The 15,289-nt window shown below is 37.1% G+C and overlaps 1 protein-coding gene across 3 annotated transcripts in view; it reads right to left on the bottom strand.

Moving 5' to 3' along the window:
• ADCY2 (adenylate cyclase 2) overlaps positions 1–15,289 on the bottom strand; it is a 225,391-nt gene that overhangs the window by 67,488 nt on the left and 142,614 nt on the right. For all 3 annotated transcript variants that reach the window (XM_082045288.1, XM_082045289.1, XM_082045287.1), the window contains exons 6-12: positions 15,036–15,147; positions 13,860–13,987; positions 7,043–7,201; positions 6,535–6,667; positions 6,027–6,203; positions 4,652–4,695; positions 1,556–1,636 (exon numbers count right to left, since the gene is read on the bottom strand). In XM_082045288.1, coding sequence (XP_081901414.1) covers positions 1,556–1,636; positions 4,652–4,695; positions 6,027–6,203; positions 6,535–6,667; positions 7,043–7,201; positions 13,860–13,987; positions 15,036–15,147 — 834 coding nt within the window. The remainder of the gene's footprint in view (positions 1–1,555; positions 1,637–4,651; positions 4,696–6,026; positions 6,204–6,534; positions 6,668–7,042; positions 7,202–13,859; positions 13,988–15,035; positions 15,148–15,289) is intronic.

The following is a 15,289-nucleotide window of genomic DNA, read 5'->3' as shown; positions in this document are numbered from 1 at the left end:
AAACTGAGGCACAAAACCCACACACAATTATAAGAAAAACAAAAATGTTATTAGCTTTGTATCCTAAATGTAGGAAATCTTTAATCTCTTTTTTCTGAGTGATCATCCACATAGTTAAAACCTTGTCGAATTAACTTGCCATTTGGGGAATCAGCACTTTTGACAACTTATTCTCAGGTACCCAGCTGAATAATATTAAGTAACTCATTCAGCAAACCAATACAGGAATAGGTTGAGAATCTAGTTTTGGAAGGTGGCATTCAGCCTCTCCGATATACAAGATCATTTCTTACCTTTCTGCAATTCCCTCTGTAAATCAAAAAAATGCACTAAAACTTTTTCAGAAACCTTTTTTATCACACAATGTTTTTATCCCCAAGCTTCTCTGAATGTTATGCACTTATAAGATAAGACAGGGATTATCTGAATTAAACATCATGCAGTATTATCATACCAATACTTCCATGTATTTATAAAGATGCTTTACTTTTGACATCAAACCATCATTTTTACAATCCACTTATCAGAGCAGTAAACTTGAAGACATATAAAAACTCCTCAAATTTATATAGATGTTTTAGGCAAGTCTAGTATCATCAAAAGGCTTTGCCTATCATGACCTACCCTATTTTACTGTATTCTTTGTATGACCTATCAACAAAAGATCAACAATCTTTTCTATAAATAATAACTGGAAAAATATTTTCCTAAAGCCAAATACCTTTTAATAGGACTATTAGATGCAAAAAATCAAATGTGACATATGAACATGTAATAACTAGGTGCAGTACTCATCTGATTAAGATTCTGAGTAACAGAAGTAGGGGGGGGGGAAACGTAATTTATCACAATTACTGTCCACATTTTTGAAGGGTAATATCCTTACTTCATCAGATAAATGTAAGAAACCTGAACGCTTACTTTGGACTTGTATTGATTTTTCACTCAGTCTTATCTATTCACCAGCAAACGGAGAACATCAATACTGCCTCCAGCTCTTGCTAGGACACAGAAAAAATACATGCACATTGCCTCCCCCAATAATTTCAATATGCCAGCGAGCTTAGCCTTCTCTAAGAATCAAACAATCAGTTGAAACAAAGAGGTAATAAACTATGATTTTAAGGAAAGTTTCTGATTTTGAGGAGATGTTTCTGTGACAATTGTGAAGCATCAATTTTTACATCATTCTGATTCCCAAGCCAGCTATTACTTGTGTCTTACTTCTCTCCTCTCAGATAAGATAATTCTGATAGAGTTACAGCTATGAATGTACAGACATGAACAGTTACAGAGCAAAAATCCCTCTGCCATGAAGATCAAGACAAGCCAAAATCTCTGTCACACCATGATTCACAGGCAGTGTCTTATCCTGTATAGCTGTAAATGTTACTATACTTCACAATGTGCAGAGCTTCCTATGCCAGTATTAGTGACACCTTTACTGTTTTCAGACTTCTGGGTACCTGTGAGAAAGTGAAAGAGTAAACACTACCCTCTGTTGCAGTTTTATATCAAAATTGAAGGAAGGAGACAACAGAAGATAAAAGCATACTTTTGAGCATTGATTCCATCAATGGCCTGGATCATCCTCTCATTCAGTTCCTCCTCAAACCGCCTTTTCTGTGATTTTGTTCTGGAATGAAAAATGAGGGAAGTTACTTTGGAAAATCATTACATTGTTAATAAACATTAAACAATGAGGTGATAGTTGGCATAAACTTGTGAGGATAATAACAATTCTTCACCATTTATGATTCAATAGCAGCTACAGGCTTCAGGCACGCTGAGCCTCATAACAAACTCTTAACAAAAACAGCATAAGCTACAGAGTCTGACACACACACAAACCTAGAGCTTGGCTATTAGGGAGCACTTAGAAAACAAACACAAGAGGACATTTGATAAAAACAAACAAACGAATAAAAACACCAAGAAAGTTCAAGAGATTCTGGCTGAAGGAAGGTCTTCCATAGTTTTATGCATTCATGAAAAAGAAAGGCAATATGCTCAAATTCATAAAGCGTTCCTGTTTCTTGCAGTTATTTTTAAAAATCCATGTCAGAATTGTATGATGAGCAATAATGTGCTAGTGCACTGAGGCATAATAGGTATTATCTACTGAAAGCCTGCTAACTCTTCTTTTCTTGGAAATATTTGATTATTTTTGATCAGAAAACTGAGCATTAAGTCTGAAATTAGTTTCAAACATATGCCAAGTTTCTTTATTTACAACTTTTAACACAGCTGCAATGGAAAAAAGAAAGGATCTTTTCATTTGGCTCAGCATGAACCCAACAGAGGATCATCAGAATGGGTTTGTCTTTGCTAACATATGTTATTGCAAACATCATCAGTCCTTTCTGCAGTTGCACTCTCCTTGAAAATGGAATATTTCAAATATTGCCAGATTATGTCTCTGCCTCTTGAAAACTTAAATTCAAGGTAACTTAATGACAGTGTTTTGTAAGAAGTCAACAGTCAGATCTGAAAATTTACTATTTCCTTGTCAAAATTTTCTTAACCTACAAATTGAACCCTGCCAAAGGTAACATGGATTTTCTTCGACATCATGGTTGTGGGTTATTTCTCCAAAACTGATAACCTGTTGCAGAATTCAAATTCATTCAGAGATTATATTAATGTATTTATACTAACTTTAAACAATCAAACTGATTTCATGCCTATTCAATGCAATAGAATTTAGGTAAGAAAGTATTTACACCTTATTTTTCACACACAAAATAATCTGCCTAGAAGAAATAACTAGACAGATGAGGACAGACACGATCTAATCACACTTAATCTTAGATCCCTAACAATGTAAGACTGTCATGTAACTAGATAAGAGCTAACACTGCCACAAACAGAAGCCTACAGTCAGGCTTCAAATCCCACATTTTCATATTCGAATAAAATACTGATTTTCAAGGTGCTTACTATCATTTCAGCTCTCTCCTGTGGGAATGACTAACCAGCTTATCTAGAATCCTAGTTATATGCCTCACTATGGGCATCACACTCCACCAAGGGTTTCCAGAAACTCCTTCCATAAGATGGTATCAAGACACATGGTAACATTTGTACCTTTTGGACCTATTTTAGAGAGAAATTTGGAAATACAAAAGAAAGAACATCTCAGAATCTTAAAGAACTGCATTATTTGCAAATACCACAGTCCAATGATCTTTCTTTTTCCCATATGTCTGATAGAAGTCCTTTTGACGTGCTGTCCAAATGTAAATGCTCAGTTAAAATTGGGTACTGTTTTTATTAATACCATGCATATTCAGTCAAAGCTAGTTCATCTTCTGGAATTTAGCTACATTTTAGGTAATTACATAGTTCTCCAGTAACCTGTGATTTGTTGAGGAGACATTTACCAAGCAGAGAGATAGTGAAGGAACAGAGAGATGACATGTTTGCATAACCAAAGACAACAAAAATGCAAATTTCAAACGGTTCTTTCAAGCTATTTTATGGTATTGGTGATGTTATTTATAATTTATATTTATATTATATTTATAAATTATCTCAAGTGTAATCGTGTCATTAAAATAAAAATTACCCAATCCAGGTTTCTGACAGTCCTAAGCATGTTTTTTAAACAGATGTCTTTATTTCCTTGATTTAAAAATTCTGGGTGTTTTTAAAGAAGTGATCAGTTGAACCCTGTTTCCATTTTTCACCATCTTGCCCCAGTCATTGAAGTACCAAGAAGGAGAACAAAAACTCAAAGCTATTCTGATTTTGCAAACATTTTATGTAGCGGGAGCTTTGTAGAAGACTACAAAATACATTTTAAATGTTTACTGGTGCAAACATACTACAGACTTTGTAATAATAAAACACAATGCAAATTAAAAGCAATTAATAAAATATATAAAAAGTCTCTTTTAGTACATATTATTAGTGGTTGTAACACAAATTATTAACAGCCCTTACTGTCTTTCCTTTTCTTACCCCTCTGTGCCTCCTCTCAGTTTTCATGTCTATAATTTTCTCCCCACTGACAAGAGTAATTAGGTTGTTAGGAGAAATGAATAGTACCCCATCAACACACTTATACTAATTCAGAATAGTGCTATTTGTTAGCAGGAAGTATATTCGCAATTCATAAGTGACATGTCTGCGAAGTCTCTTTCAAAGAACCACAGAACCATTTTGGTTGAAACAGACCCTCCAGATCAAGCCCAACTGTTAACCTAACACTGGCACTAAACCACATCCCTAAGAACCTCATCTATGCATCTCTAACACCTTCAGGAACGGTGACTCCACCACTTCCCTGGGCAGCCTGTTCCAATGCTTGACAACACTTTCCGTGAAGAATTTTTTCCTAATATCCAATCTAAACCTCCCCTGGCACAACTTGAGGCCATTTCCTCTCATCCGATCACTTGCTACTTGGGAGAAGAGACCGACACCATCCATGCTATAACCTCCTTTCAGGTAGTTATATACAGCGATAAGGTCTCCCCTCAGCCTCCTTTTCTCCAGGCTAAGCAGCCTTCTCTATGTAAGACGATTGGGTGAGAAATGGCCCCAGTATTTTGAAAGCATGCCTTACATATATATATAAGAATGCATATAAATGTGTATGTGTTCATGTGGATTTATATGAATAAGTGATTTTTAAAAATAATTTTACCTCTCTCTGCAACGCTGAAAATGATACTGCCCCATGGGAACATCCTAAAAAACAAAAGAAAATACCTATGAACTATAATAGGCTTTGACAAAATTAAGTTGCTTTAAAAATAGTACAGAAAACAAAGTAAGAAGAAAAGTTTCCAATACAAATGCTTTTAGCATTAGATTAAAACTGTCTAAAAGAGAAATATAGCCAAGAGAGAAGATGGAGTGACCTGGAGACAAACTGATCTATCATTATAAACACTAAATAACTAACACAACAGTTTGAATCCAAGAATGTTTTGCTCTACTGGAAAGTCAATGCTTCAAAGTCACCAGTTTTAATGTTGCCCAAAGTCCTGCCAGTTTGATAAAAAACAGTGTTAAGTGTTTTTGAAAAAACAAATTTGAGCGGCCAAATACAGGCAATGGTCATTATTTTTTATTGATGAGCAACAACGGCCATCACAACCACATTTATCTTGTGACGAATAGAGATGGCTGGGTACTTTCTGTAATGAACAGATCACAATCCACATTCTGATACACTGCTTTTATTGAACAAAATGGGCTAGGGTCCTCAATCATATGTTCTCATATACAACAGGAACAAAATGAATGCCAGTGTTGAAAACTATGAGAATTTCCCTTCATGTTTTCACTTTTCAGAAGATAATGCAATGTACAAGATGCAGACTGATAACATCTAACTGACAGCAGTAAAATAGTGTTAGCAAAATTAAAAAGGAATCATTTCTGTTCAGTGTAAGAGATGTAACATTGCACTATAGTATTGGGAAACTCAAGGCATCAGCCATAGCAGATGACTGGTTAATGCAACTTCAAAAGCTAAATGTTACATGAGTATGGGTTTGGTTCCCAGAGAACTCTTCTAATGAAGTCCACTCCAGATACCTCAGGGATATTCTAACTTCACAGCCTTTGCTCCTGGTTTCACCATGTTCCAAATGGACAATGTGGCTAAATAGCCAATAAGTCTCAGGTAATGTCTCTGTACCAAAGCTGTGCAGTCTGGCTTTATGTTCAAAGGTGTTGCAGTCTGGCTTTATGTTCAAAATGTCTTTTCACAAGGTGAACAGAAGCCACTCCATGTGCTCTGCCTGGGGCTCAGGCTCAGAGGGTCAAATTGTGTGTTTTAGTGAGTACGTTTGACTCCTTATAATTTAGAGATAAACTTATAGCAAGACATGGCTCCTTAGAGTCTAATCCAAAGGTCATATGCAAATGGAAAAGCTCCCAGCACCTTCACTAGCTTTATGTACAAATATGTGTATATCATTCTGTCAGAAATAACCAGGTATTTAGCAGTGAGCACCTTTTTCCTTTCAAATATTGATAAATTGTATGAAATGACATAAGTAGGCCCCTACTGTTGTGCTAATCTTGCCGTTTTCAGTGGTCATGCTGTCCCTGTGGTGCAAATGTGCAAATGGCTTGGCTGCTCCCCAAGATTCCAGGTACCGGGTCATGCGGACAGAAGCTCTCATTTTGGCTCCATCAAGAGTATGTCGAGGTCTAATGTGGTGCTGAGGGCTTCGCTTCTCTCCCTGGTTGATAGAGGGAAAAAAGGTGATATCAGCCTTGGTGTTCACAAACCTTTTGAAGCAGTAATGTGTCATCTGGTACCACATATCTGTGTGCTTAGGAACTTAAAAATGGAGAGATGCTAAGAACCTGCAATTCTTAATGATATTGCTGGGAAATATCAGAGACTTATTTCTGAAGAGCGGGAAATATTTGCAATGCTAACATTATGTATTTGTAGGCATCAGTAATAACTCTGATCAATACCTTATGGTAGTGAATTATTCAATAAAGAGAATAGTGCTCCTGCTCAAAAATAACTGTGACTGGCCACAAAATAAAAGTACTACTAACCTTAGGATTGATTACAAAGTAAGTCTTAACATTATGCTCTTTCAGATATGGGTCCCTCACATCTCCATCCCCATCTTCCACTTTGTAAGCTCCATTCAAATGTGCCAAGGTGACTGAGGTGATGTGAACACGGCTGAAATTATATTTTAAAAGAATGACAGAATCACAAATACCGATCAAAAGCATAATTTGAACCTGATCAACCTTTTTTACTAGCTTTTGGATATACTTTTCATACCCTGATCACTTCAATTACGTACCCTCTAGTTTCACTCTTAGAAGTTCTAATGGACATAAATCTAAAGTTTTCCATTCACAAAAAAAAAAAGCTCCTTAAATCACAGGAAATACTGAGTGCCCATGTTTGTTTGTTTTTTTTTCCTAAAGACAGCACTAAGAATTAATTCAGGCTTCTCCATGAAGGCAGATGGCTGAAGACATGGTAGCTATGCATTTTTCCACTATACAGAAATCCACATGTCCAAAGGTTAACAGAGAAGCCTCTTACCCCGGGACTCCTCCAGCTTCCATGTGGTTTGCCAGAGTAACATCATGCGACCACACATCGTACTGCCACTTCTGTAGCCCAATAACGCCACAAAGCACGTTCCCAGAGTGCACTCCTACACGCATGTTGATATCAACTCCAGTTGCATCTCTCACTTTCCTGTAGTTCGGAAGAAAACCAGTGTTGGTATACTTAACAGGGCTTTCGTTTTCTTTTAATTTACCAGTCAAATTATCAGTAACAACAGTGATAACATTTATTTCTCTTTAACATTGCCGCCATTCTTTTTATGCCAAGACTATTTTCACATATTACCTTTCCCATAATCTATATTTGCAACTTTGTAGTAAATATTACTCCCCTAGTCCATTTATGAGTTCCCATTTTTTACTCGTCTGAAATTATTTGGGAGGGCTCAACTAAGAAGTGGAAATGTTCAGTGTCATGGTAGAACCTAGGGACTCTTTTTTTTCTGTGGGCAGCCTTTGATATGGCTTTAAATGCAGCAAAAGTCCAACAAACATATTTTGGAGGTCTGGAACTAGTTACATGCCCTTCTATCTGAAGAGTCTATTATCTGTGTTTGAGATCTTCACATATCTGGCTTCTGTCAGGTCCCATCACTCTTGCATGCCTGCTTGCAATTAGTTCTGCTTTGAGCAGGACAGAAAGCACAGCACCTCAGGATATTCTACAGGCCGGTGGCTCATACACTTTCTGGGGTTATGGGCTCAGTGCCATTCAAGCTGTGGAGAAAACAAGCTCAACAGCCTTCCACATGGTTGGTGAACGCTGTACCTACTAGATCATTATACAAAGAATGAGAGGCCACCCTCACTGTCCAGACCACATCTAAACCTTTGACCTTTCCAGTGACTTAAGCCAGAGTTGAAGTATCTGTTCACCCCAACCCAAATCTCAGAAAAGCCCTACGCATACGATAGGCATTAATCTTTCCAGAAGAGGCTCTTCTGAATCACAGGTGGGTGACTAAAGTCAAACAACCAGAACATTTTCAGACATATGTCATATGGGTACCTAATGACATATGTAAAGAGTTATAAAATGAATTCAGATGTCTACAGGCTTACACTGTTCTAAAAGGTGGGAAGATCATAACTGGACATATGTATTTAAGCCCCAACTCATGTGCACCAAAACCTAACCAGTAATAAGGAACATGTACATACATTTTTCTTGGAGGAATTCAGGATGTTGATGGAAGGAACAACTACAGAAAATAAGAAACCTAAATGGCTCATGTCTGTGAGTCAGGTTCATAATTCTAGCAAAACCTGCAGTCTCAATGATGAAAATGATCAGCTCTGTACCTTCTGAATTACAGAATTAAACTGTCCTGTTTCTCCTTTTTTTTTTTTTTTTGTTTAAAGGGGACATAGAGCTTAACAGGCTCAATTTGATATGCTAAATCCTACATTTAATGAAATGAAAATAACAGAAGCATGACTGAAAGTAATTTGTTAAACTGTGTTTTGAAGTTAGCAAAAAGAACAGAGAACTTTTTTAATTCCTTGAGTCTCCATCAAGTGTTCATTGGTATGTCCTTTCACTTTGACATTTTACATTGCTCTTATGTAGCTGACACACTTGAAAATGAACTGCTTGCAAATGGTCTTTGTAAGCAGTTGGCAAATGACAAACACCACTTTGCTCTGCACAAGGAATATGACATAAGCTTAATAATTTGGAAAATAAAAGTGTTTCACAAAACTGGGCAAAGTGGAAGAGGAACATTTATCCTCTAGAAGTGCTTGTTGAAAGGCTGCCCTGCCATATTCTGCAGAGCAAGCCATAAATACTGCTTTATAATAAGCTCTCAGGAGTTAAGAGAAGAGCAAGTAGAATATGTGCCAGAACTGAATCTTCTCTTCTGTCTCACAAATTAAAGAAACCACAGAAGATTTTAAATTAGAAGTGTTACTCTGGACCAAATTAGGGTTTAGTACTCCTCTCCTGTGTTCCCTGAACACTGATGATGCAGGCACTGAACGTGTCTAAGACCATAGTTGCTCACATCCCCATAGGATACTTGTCTTGCCTACCCAAGCATATCTGAAACTTTCCACTATTATTTATTTCATTTTCTGCTCCCACAGTCTCCCCAGTTTCCCTCAGCACACCACAGTGTGTGTGCCCATCCTGGCTGGGCAGTCAAAATACTCATCACGACTGCATTTTTCCTACTGCAGCCTGGATTTCGAGTTTATAAAGAGTCTATGTTTTTCACAGGTATGGTTAGCTTGCAGGTAGTTGTAGCAACTTTACTCCATGCAAGCAAGAGTTCAGGTCATAAGGAAAGCATCTCCTCTGTTTACTTGAGCTTTATTCATTGGTTATTCTGGACTAATGTATCTAAGACTCACCTAGACCTGTCTTACTCACTTTAACACATTCAGTTTGCCTTGAGCATTCAGTACCATGCAAATTCCCAGCTTTAAAAGCATAGTTCCCTTTTAGTTCAGACCTACAAAAATTAAATAATACCTAAAAATATACGTATATTTTATTTAGTATCTAGCTTTCAAATTGGCATAACCACCTCATCCAACAGTTTATTTCACTTTCCGCTGAAATGGAACTCATTTCATGCTACCAAATCAAAGACAGACTTTGAGAATGTGTGGCTCAGAAACATGTAAATTAGGAAATCACCAAACAGAAAAGGGGTTTTTTCCTTAACAGATAAGCTCTAGCCTTAAAGCAGCCGGTTAAGGTGGCCAGCTCTCAATATCACAGGCAGCAGTGGCGTCTATGGCTTGATAAGGTGAGCATTCTACTCCTGGTCCTGCAGGCTGTAGACTATAAGAAACATTGGATTTGTTCTGACATAGAGCAGAGAGGCAAAGCAATTAATCAACTGGACTAGATGATCTTTCGAGGTCCCTTCCCAATCCCTAACATTCTGTGATTCTGTGACTCTGTGTAATGGGACTACTAACATGTTTAAATGGAAACAATCCATAGTGTAGTGAGGCTCAATTGCTCAAAATGAAGCTACACATCATCAGGAAACAATACTGAATGAGGGTTTGTACTACAGGTCTCCTGGCAATTTGGTAGAATTTTCCCTTTTTTCTTCAAAGAGAACTGGAACTGAAATCATATTCAGGTGGTAAAATCTATACAGAACCATTAATTTAAACAGCAAACTGCTTTATTCCAGTACCTTACGCACTGAGGGGTCAGTTTGTACCTCAGTGACTGAATATAACAAAAACTCATATCTGACAAAAAAAGATATTTTAGACAGAGCGAGTCAAACTTACATTGGGTGACACACATGCAAAAGCGAAAGTATTACTACTTATAGTTATATAGGCCACAGAAGTATTTCAGGAGATGCTTCCACAAAAAGATGCAGCAATCACACAAGAAAATATGGAGTTGATTAATGATCAGCATTTTTTATTCACTTCCAGGCTGCAACACTTGACATAATACTTTGAAAGCATTTGAAAACACAGGGTACAGATTTCTCACTTCTTACAGAGACGTAAACAGGTTGTGGCAGTCAGGCATCTGTCTACAGAAGTGCTGTGGATTCTGACTACAGTAAGTCAGATCAGAATGTGGTGCACAATTAGAAGATGATTTTCTAGTCTATAAGGCTGCTCTTATCAAGGATGATCTTATCATCCAGCATTAACAATGAACATACTTCATAGCAGCTTGAGAAGAAAGTTATTTCAAAGAACATCGAGAAATTCTGAAGTATGAGGAACTACAGATTGCTCTCCAAGCTCAAGTAAAGCACTGCAATGTGATGTGTAAAATTAGACTTTCAGTTCTTCATGAAGGGCAATTTATGGCTTGAGCTTAGCATTGTTTTTCCACCAGCCTGTGACCTTCTGTACTTTTTTTCTCTTAAGTAAAAAAGCAACAGGTCGACCAGGAACTCTATGCAAATGCTTTTAACTCACATTTATCACACAGCACACCGATCTTTAGAAATGTCAACCAGAAAGCTCTCATTCTCACTGAAAGGCCGTGGAAAAAACTCAACATTTTTAAGCCAACCAAGGTGAGGAGTCAGGACTTAGGGACAGACATTGTTTCACCTACTGCTCTACCAAAGGGATGTTAGCTTTAGTTCCTAATCTGCTAGAGAAGCAGTTGGTTTGATGATACTCATGTTGTAGTATATCTAAATGACAAAGAGAAAGCATCCAGTGAAAGCAACTGAGGAAATAATCAAATCTGTAGATTTTAATGCTTGGCAAGGAGAAGTACTCTAAGAACCATTTAAAAAATAGATTTATTTGGACACATTGTAAGGTATAACCATACCTGGATGAAGCAAAAACATTTTAGAAAATGCAGCAACCTGATTCCTTCACTGAGTTTAGTTCTACTAAAGAACCCTAAATCAAGGAGATCAAAATCCTAGTTTCCACAAATATTTCACCTTTTCCATGAATACTTCAAAAGGAAAAGAAGCAAATATGCATTCATCAGTGTACCCATACACTAATTATCCAGGATTGAATTACAAGACCAGGCAAGTGAAAGCCAAAACCCTCTTATGACAACAGTTACACACATATGAGGGTACTATTTAAGGATTTGAGGAACCACTTTTGCATGCCTGTTTAGTTAATCATTGAGACAATGTTACTATTCAACATAACTATCCATTTCATTATAAGGTGCACACCACACATACACCTCACAAGATTGAGGTAATTTCTTACTTTGCTACCTGGACAGTGGTAAATGTGATTCGGGCAAAAACATCAAACTTGGAAATGAAACTTGCAGAAGAGCATACCAAGGTTTAAAACCAAAGTCCAATTAAAAAAAAAAAAAAAAAAAAAATCACACAGGTGACTACCAAATATCCAGACCTTCCCATGATATATATTTTTGAAAAATGTAGCTCACCTTGATGTATGTAATTTTACTCAAAGGAAACTTAGCTTTTCTATGGAAAAGATACTTGTCCAATTAATGATAACTGCTATAAGTAACCATTTACAGTATTTTAAGTCTTAAAAGCTAAAAAGAACTTCAGGAATGAATTACAGAAGATAAATGATCTGACTTTGGATTAAAAAAAAAAAAAAAAAAAAGAGGTGGAAGTTTTTTAATTGACCTTTCCTTACAAAATGTTTTCTAAATAAGCTAACAGAATCAGATTGTTGCTTAACAAATAAACTGCAATACTGAGCTGAAGTTTCTTGTAGGCAGGTTTAAGACCTTTCAGCATTACATGCAGACATCCAAACTAGGTTTAAATATAAATACCCTCATACTGAATTAAGTCCAGCTTTGGTGGCAGAGCTCATTCGGGGCAGGTAGCTTATGGAAGAGTTACTTCTATTCTGCACTGGAGAGTTCAGACAGCACTCAGGTGAAGAGAAGAGACAGAGCAAAGCTGCCCTTTTGCAAGACTTCTTTGAAGTCCCATCATCTTCAGAACTGCTCAAGTTGCCTATAATCTCTTCCCAATCTACTTTTCAAGTAATAAACTAGAGGATTCCTCAAGTATGCCCATAGTTGTATCCTCAGATGCCTACAAGTATTAACCCATCAGATACAACCATCTTTTTCCTCCTTCACAATCATATCAAGCCTCCTGTTATTACATGAGTTACTTGAAATAAGCTACAACTGCTGTTTCAAAAGCAATCCCATCAGGATTCTCAAATACCTTGTTCAGTTTTCTGCTTCAAAGACAGCACAAGCACAATGATTATGGGAAAGAAATAAGGGACAAATACAATAACTCAAAAATCCAAAATACTGCTGCTTAGCACAGAATTCTCAATAATGCCTTAATGTGTTACCTCGCAAAACTTTTCAGAAAGTCCTGACCTAAAAAAATAATTACAGAAAAGTTGAAACTAAACCTAAATCTGGGGTCTAGTAAGACAGCCATATTTATTTACTTATTTAACAACACGGGAAGTAGGCCTCTCAGCCTCGTAATCTGTAAGTCGTTAGAAATGTCTTTGGTAGACAGGCTCAGTATCAGGGCTTGAGGCATCTTAATTGTGGAGGAGCAGCTGCTTCTGACCACCGTTGAACTCCAAACGCAGCAGGAGCCAGAAGCTCCGGCCTCTCACAGAGCCATTTGACTAATAGGTGAGTGGCAGCATCATGACATAGCAAAAAGCAAAGCTTCTAAGACCTAAGTGATATATGTTGGAATAGTCACCTCATAATCACAGATTCACAGAATAGTTGAGGTCAGAAGGGCTATCTGGAGATTGTCTAGTCCAACTCCTGCTCAAAACAGGGCCAGCAGGTTGCCTAGGGCCATACTAGTTGCACTTTGAGTATCACCAAGGCTGGTAACTCCACAATCTCTCTGGACAACCTGCGCAGTGCTCAGTCACCCTCACAGTGAAAAAAGTGTTTCCTGATGTTCAGATGGAACCTCCTGTATTTGAGTTTGTACCTGTCATCTCTTGTCCTGTCACTGGGCACCACCAAAGAGACTCGCTCAATTTTCTTTTCACTCTCCCTTCAGGTATTTAACTGCATTGATGAGATTTTTCCCTGTCAGCTTTCTCTTATCCAGGTTGAACAGTCCCAGCTCTTTCAGCCTTTTCTCAGTTGAGCAATGTTCCAGGTCCTTAATCATCTTTATGATGTAGTGATGAGATAGACTGGCAAAAACCAACATCTTAAAACATTTATTTGCTGAGTCTGAGATTAAGATTACCATGCTCAACCTTGTAGTGAAATACACCAACTACTGCAGGTCTGAAAGTTTCAACCAGTAGCACAGCTACAGACAGAAAAGAGGCAGAATTTTTATTGTTGAATATTTACCAAAAAGTTCAGCACTTACTTAATGGCTTCACACATGTCCAGTCCCATTTTCACACAATTCTTGGCATGATTTTGAAGAGAAATAGGTAGTCCAGAAACACAGTAATAGCAGTCACCTAGGATTTTAATTCTCATACATTCGTTTTCCTGGAAGAAAAAGCAAGGTGAGACCATCACTTTCAACTTAAATTACATAAAAGAAGATTAATGTTACAAAGACTGACTTAAATGACATTAGCAAAATCATTCTACTTAAGGTTATTTCAGCAGAGAAGGATTTTGCTTGCTAAAAAAGAAGTGCTGTCAGAGAGTTTTGTTCAGATGATTCCTCCATCTGTTATGGTCCTTAATGGGCAAAACTAGGAAGTAAGTTCACTGCAAAACATCCGCAGTGTTGCTCACACCTTAGATTAAAGAAACGAGCCCAGGTATCATGTACTCAATGTAAATAAAGTATTTTTGTTTGAAATATGGAATCAAAATTCCACATTCACATCTTTGAAGAGGGACTATGCAATATTACATGAAACAAGCAATCATAATCTTATTTCTGTCTTTTGTACTCTAAGGCAATCTAAAGTTTGGTGTTTTTTAACCAATACTGAACAATAGTTTTTGAACTAATAAAAACCACAGAAAATTTGTATCTGTTTTAGTGTTTCTATTTCACCTTTGCACACAGCATGAAGTTTGATGTAATTTTTATAAAAATGACATCTAAATCTGACTGTATTTGAGTCTTTTCTTGACTAATCAAGAGACTGTGGTCAGAAATTAAAATTGCTTCAATCAATACTGCCTCTCTTGTCCTCCAGTCTCTTAAATGCTTTTTCATAGATCAGAAAACTGACTGCATCAGTTTTCTATCTTGAGTTTCTTAATCTTAATCTTATTGTAAAAAAATCTATTTTAAAAGCTGTTCATCTGCTATTAAGCTTTATCGGGCTCCATAAACGGTCTCTATTGGTCCTATTACAAGGAGCTATCTTGTTTTTTACAGATTCTAACACTGGCAGAAACACACTGTTGCACTCAGACCAGAGCCAGATTTTTTTTCTTCACACATTTCAAGTCTAATCTTCTTGCCAAAGCCTCAGAAATGCTGCCTGGAGGTAGAAGAGGTCTCAAGAAGAAACAGTATTTTAAAGATGACTTACTTATTTAAATTCACAGTAGCAGCCCAGTAGAAACCCACCTTTGCAATCTGATCAAACTTGCCAAACAGCTCATTCAGCATGTGCACCAGTTCCCCTGGTGAGCAGTCACTGGCCAGACGAGTGAATCCCACGATATCAGCGTACAAGATGCTACAATAGGAATGAACAGTTGCCTTCTGCAGAACTAAGATTTATCAGTCAACAGTAAAACCAGAAATTAAGTATTCTAGACTTCACAGAAGTATGCCCATACCCAAAACAGCCACTGCTAAATGTAGGGCAATAAATATAG

Source organism: Streptopelia decaocto, assembly GCF_964273445.1.
Source record: "Streptopelia decaocto genome assembly, chromosome: 2".
NCBI classification, from domain to species: domain Eukaryota; kingdom Metazoa; phylum Chordata; class Aves; order Columbiformes; family Columbidae; genus Streptopelia; species Streptopelia decaocto.
This window is presented reverse-complemented; position numbering and strand designations above follow the sequence as displayed.